Genomic DNA, 17,644 nt, shown 5'->3' on the forward strand with positions numbered 1-17,644 from the left:
TGCTGAGCCCGCCAAAAGTCCCATTCTGCAAACGATGCTGCACCAGTTGAGTAGTCCTCGACTTACGGCCGGTTGAGTAGTCCTCGATTTATGACTGGTTGGGGGTCGCGGCATTAAAAAGGTTGAGAACCACTGCTCTAGAGAAAGGTCAAAGGAACCATGGTCTCAGCCTTATCCATTCCATACTGATCAAAATGTTTAGCTGATGGAATATTATAATATATTCCTTCAAATAAGCATGATGATAAATTGTGCCAGAGTAAAAGAAATTAAGATTAACCAGGAATATGACAAGGGACCAAGGATTTCCAAGCCTGATTTTTTTCATAACTCAGTGGATACAGATTCAGAAAAGAATTTTAGAAATGGATTTATCCATTGCCCAGCTATACACATTTTCCTTTGTCAGAAAGGATTTGTTTACATTTTCTGCAGATACAGGCATTTATTAATAAAATATTAAATCTGTCACTTGAACAAGGGCCCTATATTCTCAACAGCACTGAACACTATAAATATTCTCCTGTTGGTTTTATTTGACTTATACTCTGCATTTATACCTCTAAGACAGTGATTCTCAACCTTGACAATTTTAAGGCATGTGGACTTCAACTTCCAGAATTCCACAGCCAGCAATGCTGGCTGTGGAATTCTGGGAGTTGAAGTCCACATGCCTTAAAATTGTCAAGGTTGAAAAACACTGCTCTAAGATGTCTTCTTTCACTATGGAAGCCAATGACCTCCTCCTCTTCCTGCAAAACAAAACCTGAGCTGGATAAGTCATTTCAAGCATTTTTGTCTCATTTCCAATTTTGAAATCTTGTATTGCACATGTTTTGCTAATTTGGTGATCTTTTGTTCAAAGGGGAAAGAAATATAAATGTCTCTTTTGCATGCCTTTAAAAAAAAACTCTACTCTCATCCTTAGAGTGCGTGCTAAACCAACAAATGCAAAAAATTTTTCATAAGGTTTGATAGTTGCCGTACACCTTTAAAACAGGATCCATAAAGCAAAAGACATTTATTGCTGATCCTTGTGTTCAGCATCACTGGCTATTTCTCAAAGACAGAAATGTACAATCTTGGCTCTTACCTACAATCTTACCTGCTAGGAAGACAAACTTTGATGTGTTTTGTTCTTCTATATCTCAGAAGTCGTGTTTTCTCACCTGCTATCTGGTTTGCCTGCTCTCGTTTCATTGTAGACAAATTTGCCTCATCTTTCCATTCTTCACGGCCATTTTGTTTTTTAAAAAAGTTCATCCTTGGAAGGGGGAAAACCTGTTTTTGGTTGCTTGTTTTTGTTGTTTCTTTTTAACAAGTTTAGTGATAGAACAAGAAAACAATGGACATGTCAATTTTTTTTCACTGATATAACAAGAAAGGATGAACCTCTCTTGTCTTGACTTTTTAATATTTGTCATTGATAGAATAATGGGACCGGGAAATGATTTTTACTTCATATTAATCATGAGAAGTGATTCTGCCACTTTCTCCTTCTAGATCAAATAATGAAAAAAGAATAAAACCAGGGCATTTTCTGGATAGTTAAATCAGAATTGGAATCCACAACCAAAAAAAGTGTCAACAGGCAGGCCAGGTCAAGAAATAGGTACACCACAGACTCTAGAAAAGCTTTTTATTGTAGTAAAAGGCAATATCAAAATTGTGAAAGCTGGTGCGAATTTCTCTCTATCCTATCTGATATTAAATAAGATCAAAGTGGGATTATTTTTAGGTTCTTTCTCATGCTATTTTCTTTTAAGCTGACTTCATTTCCGGCTGGTTTAAACATTGCAGTCCAGGAACTTGGGGCTTAGATGATGATGATGATGATAATAATAATAATAATAATAATATTGATGATGATGATGGAAGGGAGGTCATCTAGTCCAACCCCCTGCTCAGCTAGGAAACCCTATACCATTTCAGACAAATGGCTGTCCAGTTTCTTCTTAAAAACCTCCAGTGTTGGAGCATTCACAGCTTCTGGAGGCAGGTTGTTTCACTGATTAATTGTTCTAACTATCAGGAAACTTCTCCTTAGTTCTAGGTTGCTTCTCTCTTTGGTTAGTTTCCATCTGTTGCTTTTTGTCCTGCCTTCAGGTGCTCTGGAAAATACCTTGACTCTCTCTTCTTTGTGGCAGCCCCTGAGATATTGGAACACTACTATGATGTCACCCCTCATCCTTCTCTTCATTAAGTTAGACATACCCAATTCCAGCAACCATTCCTTATATGTTTTAGCCTTCAGTCCCCCAATCATCTTTGTTGCTTTTCTCTGTACTCTTTCTAGATTCTCAGCATCTTTTTTTACATCGTGGTGACCAAAATTAGATTCAGTATTCCAAGTGCGGCCTTACCAAGGCACTGTAAAGTGGTATTACCACTGCATGTGATCTTGATTCTATCCCTCTATTAATGCAGCCTAGCACTGTGTTGGCTTTTTTTTTTTTTTGCAAGCTCCTAGTTAAAATTTTCATTTGGTGGTGCAAAAGGATAAATTGAGACAGTTCATCTTTCTTTTCAAGCTTCTTGGAATGATTTCTACTTTATGAAAAAGTTTCAGTATAATAAAGCTAGGAATCCTGATGTGGCAAGCTGAGCTGAATATCTTTTATCAAAATAAGAGCTCTGGTTTCAGATAAACAGACCTTTTGATAAGTGTGGCAATTTATTCTAACATTCTGTAACTTTTGTAGTGGGACAGGGAAAATAGTTATCTGCTGGGAAAATTATTTTCAAGCTTCAGTGATAATTAGATCAATTATCAATTATCATAATGTCAAATGTTATTTTTAATAACTACAATTTCATACAAAGTATTAAAGCCAGAGCTTGCCCAAGAGATTTTGCTACTTGAACTGCCAACCTAAATGATGGTGCAGAATATGCTAAAAGAATGCGACATATGGAACAGAAAAATCTCAAAGTTATCTTTCTTAATCTCTGGTGGCAATAATTTGTTGGCCATTCATTTTACTGGTTATCTAAGGCAGCAATTTTACATTATTTAATGGGAAGACTAGTAGTTACTAAAAAAAATAGTTACAGTATATTCTAGGAAGCTGATTGAAATGGTATGGAAAAATATGAAGGAGTCATAGCATCTTGAATACTCATGCATCCACATGAATATACATGCATGTGCGCACACACATTACATAGGTAGTGTCTAGTGACTACAAAATCCCATTTCAGCCCATTCATTGACTTGGAAAACAGTCTAACTTCCAATCAATCTTGGATTTGAACCAGGAAGTTTATCTGCCACACCTGAGAGCAAATTCAAGTCTTAACTCAGAAATCATAATCTTTCTTTGATTGTAATTGAAAAGAAATAGCAATATCTTTATTTTTTATATAATTGAATGAATGATAGTTCTTTAGGGAATGAAGTATGATAACTTTTACACTTTTAAGTTCAGAACATTATTACATACATTTTTAAACAGTGATTGCTGACCGTGACATCTTTCTTTCTTGTTGGAATTAGATGAACTGCTTAACGTTCATTATTCCCACTTTTATGACAATGAAACTTATTAGATTTAAATCGAACCTTGCTTTTCATTAAGGACCAACCAAATATGTAATTTCTTTTTTTAGTTTTTATTTTGGTAGGAATTTGTTGTAGAACATATTATAGCTGATAAATAAGGAACCTGCATCTTTTGAGAAGAATAGCAGCAGTAAGAGAAATCAATTTATGGAGAAGGAACAAAGTGATTTAATTCCCTATCCAATGAACATATATAAGTTGCAGATTCTGAGCAATTTGAAAATATTCAGAAGATTTGATGTAGTGAATTAGTTGTGATAAATTATAACAATTCAAACTTTCAAAATTACTCTTATGTTGGCAAGGGAAATCACTTTAGATAGAATATTCTGGAAAGTTAAATGTCAGAAGCATTTTTCTAGCACTGCATCTTCCCATGAATTCCAATACAATTAATCCTGGATGAGCAAAATAGGAAGCAGAATGGAGTTTTGGATTAAACTTTCACAAAACTGACAGTGACCAGAAGTAGACTTCATCCTGGACATAGACTTTTGGAAAGTGACACATAACTTATGGAATAATGGACCCACTTAGAACAATGCAAAGGATAAAACTACAAAGGGATGGGAAAAACCAGCAAATGTTACCTGCCTCTCCTTCTCCATTGGGTGATTCAATTTTTATCCAAACTTATCTTTTATTTCTTGGTTTGATATTACGACAATATTAAGAGCTTATATTCAACAGCTTCTAGCCTCAGCTACTGAATACAGTCACGTTGCAGGCCAAATGCAACATATTCGTGCTATTTCTCAAGCGGCATATAAATCCATTGAAGTATAGCTACCATTATGTAAATTATATATTTGTTAAAATTATTTTGGTATCATTTGCCTTAATGGGAGGGTCCAATAACATTACTTGTGTTTTAACATTCACTATTATGTTTTATACTTTTATGAGGTTTTGTTTTTTTTTACTTTCGGGAAGCAAACAAAAAAAGAAATCAGATTTCCCATGCTATTTGTTTTTGATTCATTCCTTCATTCTTTATGGATGGGTGTTGTAATAACTTGCCTGGTGTCGGTGAAAATCAAATGTAATCATGTTTTCCTATTCACTGGAGGTTTTTTTTCATCCAAAAAGGAATTGTAATAATGTGTTTTTAATAGGGTAGCTTTTGATAGATACTTGGCATTGCTTGTTTTGATGGAATATTCTTGGCAATTGTGGGGGAAAAAAGTTCAAGTTTAAGTGAGTGTTTGGTGCATTTGCAGATCATGATTTTAGAAGGAACTGGCAGAATGAGTCTTAATTCCGTCACAAGTCTTCTTCATGAACAGTCGACCTGGACAGAAGGATATCCCACATGTAATGGTAGGAAGTATTCACCAGTGGTGATCTATGAATAGGTTTGAGAACTATCCATCTTTCTCATGTCCTTGTGCTATTTGCAAAGCATGCTTTTTATTTTGATAAACTTTCAGTTTTTTAAAATTACAATCTTACAGAATACTGTCCAATTTCTGTAAACAAAAATTTTAGTGAATGCAATTATTTTCCCATTCTTATGGTTTTTTTTTAATTTAAAGTATTAAAGCAAAAAAGAAGAAGAAAGCATTTGCTTTCTAAAAAGTGTATATTATCAGTAACATCTACCAGGCAACTCCACCCAAACAGACAACACATTTTAATCTAAGTTTGAAATCTGGAAAGTGCACCATTTCAACTTGAAATTCTCGATCCCAATTCTTGCTGTGCTGAGCTAATGTTAATAGTGTCTCCCTGGCAATGAAACTAACATTACCACCAATGGCCAGAAGTAATTTTGGGTGAGGTAGAAACCTTTTCATTTGGCACTTGACTGAAATGCCCTTTAAACTTGACTTCAAATAAATTATATTCACATAACTGGATCATAAAAATGTTTTTCTCATTACTGAATTTAAAATAAGCACTTATTTCTGAATATGGAAATAGAATGATATTGGTATTTTGAGTCCATAAAGCTGATATAATTTAAAGTACTAAAGTATGTTTCCTTAAATCATATATTTAAAAAAAACATTTAGGATTTAATTTGCAGACAACTACAATTTTAAAACTTGATATTTCTTTAAAATGTATTCCAACTTTTTATATCATATATTTATTGTAATCTTGGCTGCTACTGTTGTCAATTCAATAAATATCAATTCAACATTTACCGCAAAAAAATAAAATAAAAATCATGGATTGCCCATCAAATAACTAGAATTTTTATTTTATAAATTCTTCAAGATTCACTTTGAGTTGTTTATAAGGAACATGCTTTGCCTTGGGGTAAATAGATAATTATAAATCCCAAGATCAGAATTCTGTATAGCTGATGCTCATGCTGACTTCATTTTGTCCACTAACTGCATTCTTTTAAAAATAGGAATAAACATATCACAGTCATAGTTAATTTTCTTAATGAACTCTTAATAAGATTATTGTAATGTGATCTACATGAGGCTGCTTTTTGAGAATGCCTCCAAATTGTAATTGCTTCTGAAGTCATAGTCAATATCATTTAAATATTATCTAGGTTGGTGTTAGATTGCAGGAGATTCTGATTTTGATATCATGTAATTGGTTTCCATTTAGTTTCTGGAAACTCAAATTACTAATTTGAACATAAATAGTTTGGATAAAGACTATTTAACTATTCATAACTGATTTTTTTTCCTTAAAAGTCCTGCTATGTGTTTTCCATCCAGTATATAAAAGTAGTCTAATCCTCTTCATCAATGTCAATGAAGTTTTTTTCCAAAAACTTATTTTTCTATTCTATTCTATTATAGAATTTAGCTGCTGTTTGGAAGGGCTGGAGCCAAAGTTCTAGATTTACATTTTAATTCCTAAAGATGTTTGTTTTTATTGACTCTGCTTTCTGCTGCTTAATTTATTATATCACCTTTACATCAATGATTATTCTCATTATTTATCATTGTCTGTACTATGGCTTTTCATGTGATGAGGATTTTTTTCCCCAATAATTTAATACACAAATAAAAATGAACCATTCTTCACTTTCACCAATATTATTCATGGATAGTGAAATGTTTTCTTTAGTGATTACTACATCTTTCCCTGCAGCAGCATCAAGCAATTTTTTTGGAACACAGTGGCATGAAATACATCCTCAGTACTGGACAAAGTATCAGGTCTGGGAATGGCTCCAACATCTTTTGGACACCAACCAGCTTGATGCCAACTGTATCCCATTCCAGGAATTTGACATCAGTGGGGATCATCTGTGTAGCATGACTTTGCATGATTTTACCCGGGCAGCTGGTTCTGCTGGACAACTTCTTTACAGCAACCTCCATCATCTAAAGTGGAATGGTAAAATTTTCACTAAAATATATGTTACCTTTTCCAACTTCTGATCATCAGTTATTATAGTACTAATAGACTGCTAATTCTGATCAAATTTAGCCAATATGATCAATAATGAAAGATGATGGAAATTAGCAATGAATAAGGCTGGGAAAGCAAGATTTAGACACAATATATAAAATTTTGTTCAAAATGTATTCCTTGCATTCAGAAGTCATTAAGAGGTAAAAGGAAAGAGAAACTTTATAATAAATATCCTGCTCAACTCATTTGTCACTGAACTGTTCCGAGTCTACACTATAAACCATTGATCTAAAAATTTGAACATTATTTTCTAGGTTTGTAGAAATAGAAATAATATTTCTGGTGGCATCTCTTTCCTTTTGTGATCTTAAAGATATCTACTGCTCAATATGGCAGAAGATCAAAACAGCTAGTTCCAAGGCTTAACAAAAAAAAAAAAAAAAGAAGAAGAAGAAGAAGCATCGTTATGCTGCAGATCCAGGTCTCAGAGACCATTTAGCCAAAGTCTCTGAAAATTAATTTACTTCCATTAATTTACTTCCATTAATTTACAACAAAATGTCCCCATAGCCCAATAGGAAGTTTTGAAAAATATATAGGACATTCAGTCAGGCTTTCAGGGTCCTTTTCAGATCTTTATGCCAGATATATCTGGCATTATAAATCATATAATGTACAAATACCTTGGGATGGAACATAAATGCAAACCTATATCAGTACATTCTGTTTAATTCAACCCCAGAGAGAATGGGACAGCAAGGTGCTTTTTTAAAAAATTAGATTTAGTTCAGTGTAAAAAAAATTGGAATCCTGAGAACATAAGTGCTCTCACAAAATGGCTGCAATGATTATTACATCCACAAGCACTAAATAATAATTAAATAGGGAATCTCTAACCTATATTATCCCAACTCAACTCCCCCCCCCCCGGTTTTAGGGATATCTCAAGTATTTTTATAAGCATATTATAAATGTGAAATTTTGTTAAACTTAAGAATACTTTAATTTTTTTTCCAGTCAGGACAAGATTCTTGGCATACACTGAAGACTGTCTGTAGTGCATAATTGTCACCATGTTAACTTCAACATTATTGAAGATAATGTTGCCTTCCCTATATTAAAAATGTGTGACTTCTTTGCTTCAGTAAATCTGATTCTTTAAATAATATTTAATAAGAAGAAAATCTGCTGGTGTTTGCTAACATGAGAATATCTATTTTTCTTTTTGTTATTCTGATATATTATTTATGTAATTCCCAATGGCATTGTTTCCTATTGTTAATATAACCCAGCTGTTCTGGGGGGGAGGTATGGCTGAAATTCTGCATTTTTATAATAATTGCATTGCATATTGCATTCATTTCTGTCAGCTCAGTGTGGAAGTGAAGTGTATCCATCACACAATGTCATTGTTAAGACAGAACAAACAGGTGAGCAATATCTATATTATTTCTGTTCTGAATAATGGCAAACTAGGAAAGAACAAGGAGAATGGTTATTTAGAACCAAATAACTCATAAGTCCAAGAAGGGGTTAGATGAGCCCATGTAAATGTTTAAAGAATTATTTTTTAATCATTATAACATTACTAACATTACATTAGCCATTTAGACTCATTGATTCGAGAGGTAATGTTTTAGGTCAGACATGTCAAACACAAGGCCTGGGGGCCTGGTGCAGCCCGCAAAGTGGTTTAATGTGGCCTGCGAAGCCATCCTGGAAACAGTGAGGGAATGGCCCCCGCTGCCTTGGCCCTGGCCCAGGCCAGCCGGGAGCCAATGTACAATTTTGTGGTGGCCATCTATGCTGAAACACATTCAGTCTTAGCTCCACAAGGCCGTCTAGAAACAGCGAGGAACCAGCCCCTGCTGTGTCGGCCCTGCCCCTGGGTGCATACTGGGGAGGTGTCACCCTTTGTGAGGAATGAAGAAATGGACCATGCCTTGGCACTTGCCCCGGTCCCACCCTTCTGCCAAAGACCCTCAGATCTGTCCCACTCCTGCCCAGGCCCCACAGGTACCCTTGACATGAACTATGTAGAACTGGCCATGCCCACCCAGTAGGCCACACCCACTCCATCCACGCCCACCCAGTAGGCCACACCCACCCAGCCCCCCAAGGCCAACCGCAACGCTGATGTGGCCCTCAATGAAATTGAGTTTGACACCCCTGTTTTAGGTCAATATAACCTAGACAGTCTAATATTGAGGTGAAATATTATTTTCAATATTAGACTGAAAAGGTATTTTTTAACAAAATTATATGATCCATAGCCATTGAGCTATTTGGAAATTCCTAACAATAGAGTGTATAATATCAGTTTATTTCACAGTTTAGTATAAAGTCTTTTTCCCCATTTCATAGTATTTCAAATTTTTCACAAGTGACCACAAGGGAGTCCCCTTCTTTCCTTCTGAGTTTATAAATTACTATCATAGGTAGGCAAGCTAGAGGTCTTGAGTTTAATCTTGGATGGCAACCTTCCAGCAATACCTGATGAAAGAGATTTTTCTCTGCTTGATACCCCTGAAAGCTACTACATCAGAATAGGCAGTCTGTCCTATTATAGCATTAATAATATTAAGAGTGTATTCAGAAAGCTATAGGAAATTTCTGGGGATTCATGTTGATAAATAAAGATAATTAATATGGCATTGGCAACCTAGAAAAGAACAGGATGTAATAGAGCCAACAAGATATATACTTTTAAGATATGTTCAAGTAGACAGATCCAAACCTAACAGTCAAGAAATATTTCTTAATTACCTTACTCTTCTGTTTTTTAATGGGTTTGCTCTGGTAATAAGAAGTAAATTTATGGAGAACTAATAGAAAGGTTCTAAGTAAAAGGTCACATCATCCAGATCATCACCAATTATATAACAACCCTACAAACTTGTAAATAATTGCAAATGATGTCCATATCCTTTTTAAAAAAATATATTTTTAAATATTTTTAAAAGTATAGGGGAATTTTTTTCAACATTTGTTGATTTCAGTGCAATAAATCTGAGATTATTTTATTCATTCATCCATTAGATTTATATCCTATCTTTTCTCCAAGAGGTCAACGTGATTATTTCCTCCCCCCACCATAACAATAATTCTGTTAAGATAGATTAGGGATCTATTGGGAGATAATGACTGATCCCAAATCACTCATTTAGCTTCCGTGGCTGAAGACACACCTGATTTTGAATTTTCCCAGTGTCTTGCCCACTGAATCTCTCAAATTCTTTTTTTACATTATCAAATAAAATACCATGTAATAGTTTGAGTCCTTTGGGAATTCTTACACTAAGCTAAATGCTATTGCAATATTTTTGTGCCATGCAGAATAGCAAAAATATTACTCCCCAATCCCACTTGGGTGACTCTTTTTTATTTTTAGAAAGGAAAAAAAACACAAAAGTAAAGAATAGATCAGGCATCTAAACTACAAGAGGTTATGCTGCAAGGACATGTAGCTAGTAAGTGGAAGATTGACCAAATTCCTATTTCATATGTTTTAAGCTGGCAAAGCACAAAGGTTTAGCATTCGTCATGATTCATTTCCAGATGTAATCACATATTCATTACTTTAAAAGACAAATAGGTCCCCAAACTTGTATTTGGAAATGGAAACAAAAACAAGGTTAACGTCTTCTAAAAAAAGGGACAAATGTTTGTACAGAAGGACTAATCTCTAGTAACAATACCCAGATAAGTAGTGTGCTCATCTGTATGTTCTATGGGTCAAAAGATAAATTTAGAACAGTCGTGAAACCTTTATTTTGTTTTCCGCTTCCTCCCATATTATTCCTACAATAATATGTTTATTTCTTGCCATCCTCCAAGATTATCAGGTCAAAATTTTAGAAAGAAAAGAGCAAATTTATACCATGTGATTGCAGTTGGAGAACATGCTTAATATAGTCATAGTTATCTGTATCCCTCTCTGTCTTCCCAATGGCTACAAAAGTTAGATGTAGAACTGAGGAAGTGTGTTTAAACAGAAATAACAAAAAAGAGCAATTAGCTGAATACAGGATTCCTTGCTGCCTTACCAAAGCAGCAATTACAAAATCAGAACTTTTGAGAGATCCAAGAGCTGTTTACAATTTTTGAGGCTTTTAGCCACAATAAAAATAATAATAAAAAAAAAACAATAGCACATGAAAAGAAAATGTGAGGCATCCAAAGAAAGAAGGAAAGGCTTTATGAAAATATTGTTTAAATAACAAAATAACAATTGTTGAAACTTGAGAAGCTGCAGGAGCTTAAAGGATGGAGTGCAGGCTTTAAAATGGGGTCAGGTGAGTGCCATGTTTGGAGCAAGACCGAGGAAGAGTGAGCCAAATAATGACTCATTAGCCTTTTGCCATCTTACTCACCCACAACAGAGGCAACCTCAGCATACACTAGCTGTCAATGCAGCATCTACCCTTGGTACAGCACTTACAGCAAAGTCAAAGTTTCAAAAATAGCTTTAAAGCATGGCATCATTCTTGAGCAGATTGAAAATGGCATAGGCCTCCTGCTTGAGCAGGGGGTTGGACTAGAGGACCTCCAAGGCCCCTTCCAGCTCTATTCTGATTGGTTTAAAGTGAGTCCATGCTGTCCTCACTGTTAGCATGGCTTTTCTCTACCTCTGCTCCTGAACAAAGCAGAACAATTTTGTATGTCCAATTGTTCATCCTTGGAGATGAAAATGTCTAATGTTTGGACCATGAAATATACCTTCTTGTCATTAATAAAATATTCGGATGCTTTTGTATGCATTATCTCTGTTGAAAATTTAAATTTTCTGTTCTGAATGTGGAACATTTCTTGTAACTAACTAGGAGTATTATTTAACCAATATTGATTTTCGTTCTGTTCTTTTTTGTGCAAAAGATCCATCTTTAATGACCTCTTGGAAAGAAGACAATTATTTCTATGATAGTGGATATGGTGGCACAGTAGGTAACTACCTTAAGAACCTCATATATTTTTAAACAACTCTGAGAAATTACTTTGGAAAAATATTTTCTTACATTAATGTTTTTCTTCCTAAATCCTCAGAATTAGTGGACAGCAAAGCTTACTGTCGAGCACAGCTTTCTGTCAGCACTGGTGGTCACCAACCTATAGGTAAGTAGGTCTAACATTTCATAATCTAGGCCTGATGTCAGCATTTGGTTAAGTCAAATATCCAAAACATATTCTATGTTGCCATACATTTTGGGTTGTTTCATTACTATAGATGGGCAGAAACATATAGTTTTTGTTTGCATAGATACATGTGATTGGACATGCTTAGAAATGCTTGGGTACTCATTGAACCCACATCATATCTGTGCTACTGATTACCACAAGAACTCAAGGCTGAAAAATGATGCAGTTGCTTTAATGAGTAGCTCAGAAATGCTGCATTTGTCCCTATCCTGAAGTACATTATTGAAGTGTGCATGCATATATATTTTGTTTTGATCCAAGGAATAGAATCAGCAAAATAACAAAATTAGATCTTCCAGATCAATTCATCTTACCTTATTTACAGTGTTTTGTAGATCTGAACCCTTAGCTGTAAATCAGCAAGCCTTGGAGAATTGGGAGAGAAGAAATAGAGGTTTTATCTAAATAATGTAATATAGAACAAACCAAATGACTGAAATATTCTTTGTTAGGTTGATGTTGGACTGATACAAAGAAACACAAATAATTTGCAAGAAATTCATGCTGCTGGCACATAAGACAATCAAGCTGTTCTCCTTGTGGCTACTCTGCAGCATAGGCTATTTGTTTGCAGTCTGTAAAAATATGAATCAACCACCACATGGTTTGGCTGAGACCTGTGGTGCCGAACTGAGACACAATAGAGCTGAGACAGGTGGTGAATTGAGCTCCATGAATAACACCCATCTTTGCATAACACAATGAACCACAAGCCTGCCCATTATTGCTGTGTAAACTAAATGTATTGGGTAAACTCTGAAAATGATGTTTTTTTAAAAAAATAATCATGACATGCAAATACTATTTATGTAAGGTAGAAAATGTCAGTTTAAAGCAGCTTTTTTCCTGCTGTCTTACTTCCCATTCTTATGAAGCAGCTGCTACCTTTTCAAACCCAGTAGAACTGTAGCGAAATTTGATCATTATCCCCTGTTGTGCTCTATTTATCTTCCAACTGCTGATCCTACTGGATGGGGAGCATGCCGAGGTCACAGCGTGTACTAATTTGTGTGTTCTGCAAAAAGAAGCCGGGTGCTTCTGAATCATATGCAAAGTCTGCGCATTTTTCTTTTGCTTGAGTTTTGCAAGATACCTTTGTTGAAACATCTTTTCTTTTTCCCATTCATCAAGCCACAGCCTTCAAAAACTCCTCATGCTTAAAACTTCTCTCTCTGTAAAATGATCAGCTTTTGTTTTTGCAGGTGTGAAAGAATTAGTTATTAACTCTGCGGTATGTGAGAAGCCCTGTGTGCCTCTATTGGCACTGTGGTGTGATGAGGAGAGGAAAACAAGCATTACCAAAGAGACAGGGAAATGACAAGCAATGTCTTTTTCTTTTCTTTTTTTGAGAAAGAGCTGTTGAGCTGTACTTGATCGTACCACAGCATGCTGCATGCTATGTATGTATGTATGTCTAGTTTAATGAAGAGAAGGATGAGGGGGGACATGATAGCAGTGTTCCAATATCTCAGGGGCTGCCACAAAGAAGAGGGAGTCAAGCTATTCTCCAAAGTGCCTGAAGGTAGGACAAGAAGCAACGGATGGAAACTAATCAAGGAGTGAAGCAACCTAGAAGTAAGGAGAAACTTCCTGACAGTGAGAACAATTAATCAGTGGAACAACCTGCCTCCAGAAGCAGTAAGTGCTCCAACACTGGAAGTTTTTAAGAAGAGACTGGACAGCCATTTGTCCGAAATGGTATAGGGTTTCCTGCCTGAGCAGGGGATTGGACTAGATGACCTCCAAGGTCCCTTCCAACTTTATTATTATTATTATGCTGCTCTTGTTACAAAAAGCTATTTTGCTTTTTTTTACCTTCTGTCTGAAAACAGCACAAGAGAAATTTCCCCTGCCAGTTTTGTTGGAGCAGCAAAAGTGATATAGCAATAGCAATAGCACTTAGACCGCTTTACAGTGCTCCACAGCCCTCTGTAAGCAGTTTACAGAGGCAGCAGGTGGCCCCCAACAGTCTGGGTCCTCATTTTACCAACCTTGGAAGGATGGAAGGCTGAGTCAACCTTGAGCCGCTGAGACTCGAACTGTTGAACTGCTGGCAGTACTGCATTCTAACCACTGTGCCACTACTGCTCAGCAGGGCATGGACATAGATTGCTGGATACAGACAGAGAGTGGTGTGAATAAACTTTTTCTGGCTGCTGACATTTCTTATCTTCAACTTCACTTTCTTTCAGCCTTTTTGATGGTATTTCTTTGCTGATAAGATGTTCTGCTGTGACATCAGTTACAACAATACAATATTGCACATCTGCAAGAATGAAGATTATAAGAAATCACTATACCAGCAAGGATTCCTGCCCCTTATTCTTTAAAATAAGATGTTACATCAGGCTATATGATTATATTGATTTATTTATTTTCTTGCTTCCTTATATGTTGCTTCAGTTAAAAAATGATGTAATTTGTTTTAAAAGATTCTCATAGAGCAAATTCCACAAAGGTTTTTGGTTTAATGGTAGGGCTTGCTTCTATTGCAATGGAAATAGCAATAGTACAACAAAATCAAGGTGAATATGGATTTAAAAAACCATTATGTTAGATTTATTGAGAATATGGAATAGATGCAAATCCAGGTTATGCCCAAAAATATCTCTGAAGCTCTCAGCTTAAGAAGCATATTATAGGTGAGAAAAATCAGCAAACACAAATGACTAACTTCTTATGAAATACTAGATTTTTTTCAAGGAGCATGTAGAATAAAAAAAAATAACTCATTGCAGAGAGATATAATTGTGAATGGTTCTCTTACAATTATTAGAAAAAAATAAAGTAATAAAAAGTATGGATTTAAATATTCTAAAACTGTTTGAATTCTATACAAATCATGAACATTTAATTGCTAAAATGAATAGACTTTTCATGAAATTTGGAACAGAAGAATAAAGGGAAGATTGCATGAAAAGTGGGCCAATTTTTTTTGTTATAATTTAACAAAGGAAAATATAGGATTGAAAGGATTGAAATGTATCTATGTTATTGTCCTGAGCCTGCAAGAGATGAAAGCAGGCTCAGATTTGTTGCAAATGCTCCCGGGCAAGCCAAAAGCTGACCGGGACCAGACAGAGTGGTGCCAGCCTTGTGCACATGCACAAGGCGTGAAAATGGTCAATTCCTATTGGTTCACACTGTCCGGGTTTCAGGCACTATAAAAGGCCTGTGTGCCTTTTGCTGTTTGCTTGATTGTAGGAGAAAGTAATAAAGAGCTTGTTGTTTTCACCATGTGTCTTCGTCAATTGCCAACAAACGGAAAACACAACTCTGGCGATGAAGGTGGGATCCCTGCAAGCAAAGAAAAGAATTAGGCCTCACCAAGGAGGTCCTGATGATCGGAAGACAGCATCCTGCATTCGTGACTCAGCCTGCCAGTACAGCATTGCTGGAGGTGAGCTTGGCAAGAGGACCCTTTCCTAAAGTGTAGCTTGCAGAGGAGGCAATTAGCGAAGGCCGGAGAGATTATGATGTCAAAGATTGGCCATTTGACTGATTTTGATGTCCCACCCTGAGAGATGGAATTCATACGTAGCACGGGTGGAGAACTACTTTAGAGTAAATCAAATAAGAGAAGACAGCCTGAAGGCAGCAACTCTTCTGTGTGCATGTGAACAGGAAGCTTTTGACATCGCGGGAAGTCTGGTGGCCCCTGCACTTCTGGAATCAGTAACATACGCTGATTTGAAGATGTTGAAGGAACACTTCCAGCCTAAATTATCTGTCATCGCTTGGAGGCACGCTTTCGAGCAGAGAGACCAGAGGCCAGGTGAATCTGCTGCGGACTTTATTGCTGCCCTAAGGCAAGCGGCCAGGCCTTGTGAGTTCAAGGACCTGGAAGAGAGGCTGCATGATCGTTTTGTGTGTGGCTTAAGAAGTAGGAACCTACAACACAAGATATTTGCGAAAGAAGAGGTCTCCTTCCAAGACATGCTGAGACAGGTGGTAGCTGAAGAAGCAGCAGACAGTGCTGTGAAGGCTTTGCGGCTTGCCAGGAACCCTCCAGCCACCACTACCGTCCATCAAGAGGACGCTTGAGAAGAATCAGAAGCAGATCCTGAAGAGGAGGTGGACAGACTTCACCGCCAGCTGAAAGGAGGATGAAGGGCCATCCGGACAAGGCCCCAGCATCTCTTCAGTGCTTCGAGTGTGGAGGACGCCACAAGCGAGTTGACTGCAGGTTTCGCTCTGTCATTTGCAGGGCGTGTGGCAGGCAAGGCCACATCACCTCTGCCTGTTTGGGTCGCCAGAAAGTCCAACCTCAGGAAGAATTGCTTCTGAAAGGTACCAAGGTCCCCAGCCAACACAGGGTGGGCTTCTGTGCATTCTGAGGACAGGGACACACAAGCCCCTTAAGAAAAAACTTCACATTGATGTGAAGTTTCAAGGGGTTCCCTTATTGATGGAGTTGGACACAGGGTCCACTCTATTAATTATTTCCCTTAACACCTTCAAAAGGATTTGCAGCAGTAGTGGCCTTCGAGTTAATCTAATACTCACTGATTTTCAAAATTCTAAGGTCTGTGTAAAGGGGGAGGCCACACTCAAGGTACAGCGTAAGGATTTTGAAGGGTTCCTGGTTGTAGTGGTAGTTGGGGGTGAACGTACGAGTCTTATTGGACTCAATTGGTTCGAGGCTCTGGGAATCCAAGTAACTGGGCTGCACAACTTGCAAACATTGGGCCTTGCAGAGGTTTGCAAAGCGTTTGCGGATGTGTTTAGTTCAGAGCTAGGATCCTACAAGGGGTCTCCCATTGCACTACGGTTAGACCCAACTATCATGCCCATCAGGGTTAAGCCTAGAAGGGTGACTTTTGCCCTCAAAAGTAAGATAGATGCTGACCTTCAAGGTCAAAAGATTGCAATTTGGGGTAAATGTAGCCCCTGGCATATTCCAAAGTGTCATGGAGCGCACACTTAGGGGTATTCCTGGGATCTGCCCCTACTTCAATGACGTCCTCATTGCTGGGGAGTCATCTCAAAATTTAGCAGAAAGGTTAAAGGCTGTCTTGCTTTGTTTTCGCAAAGCAGACCTTAAATTGAAGAAGGATAAATGCAAGATAGGAGTCACTTCCACTGACTTCTTAGGGTTCAGGATTGATGCCCAAGGCATTTACCCTGATGAATCCAAGCTGCAAGTGATTCAGCAAGCCCCAAGGCCCAAGTCTAAAAGTGAGCTGCAAGCCTTCTTGGGGCTTTTAAATTTCTATCACGCATTCCTCCCACATAAGGCTGCAGTGGCTGAGCCGTTACACCAGCTTTTAGATAAGCAGGTTCCATGGCAGTGGACTAAAGTCCATGAAAGAAGTTTCAATGAGGTTAAGGCCTTGCTCTCTTCAAATGCTGTGTTAGTGCATTTAAATGAGCAATTGCCTGTATGCATCACATGTGATGTATCTCCTTATGGGATAGGAGCAGTACTTAGTCATCTGAAGGCTGATGGGACACAAGTCCCTCTGGCCTACTACTCAAGGATTCTGTCATCTGCAGAGCAGAATTACACTCAGATTGACAGAGAAGCCTTGGCCATAGTGGCTGGCCTAAAGAAAT

General features: G+C 37.1%; 1 protein-coding gene across 7 annotated transcripts in view; it reads left to right on the forward strand.

Annotated features, from left to right (window-relative positions):
- The window catches only part of EHF (ETS homologous factor), an 80,672-nt gene that overhangs the window by 50,181 nt on the left and 12,847 nt on the right, over positions 1-17,644 (forward strand). For 2 of the 7 annotated variants that reach the window (XM_039356855.1, XM_039356857.1), the window contains exons 2-6: positions 4,783-4,882; positions 6,629-6,874; positions 8,263-8,322; positions 11,768-11,836; positions 11,936-12,004. In XM_039356855.1, the coding sequence (XP_039212789.1) occupies positions 4,783-4,882; positions 6,629-6,874; positions 8,263-8,322; positions 11,768-11,836; positions 11,936-12,004 (544 nt within the window). Of the gene's footprint in view, positions 1-4,780; positions 4,918-6,625; positions 6,875-8,262; positions 8,323-11,767; positions 11,837-11,935; positions 12,005-17,644 lie in introns of those variants that run through there. The other 5 variants (XM_039356854.1, XM_039356856.1, XM_039356859.1 and 2 more) reach the window with 3 other exon arrangements.

Source organism: Crotalus tigris, unplaced genomic scaffold (assembly GCF_016545835.1).
Source record: "Crotalus tigris isolate CLP2741 ecotype Arizona unplaced genomic scaffold, ASM1654583v1 scf7180000018831.1652172, whole genome shotgun sequence".
Classification (NCBI taxonomy): Eukaryota; Metazoa; Chordata; class Lepidosauria; order Squamata; family Viperidae; genus Crotalus; species Crotalus tigris.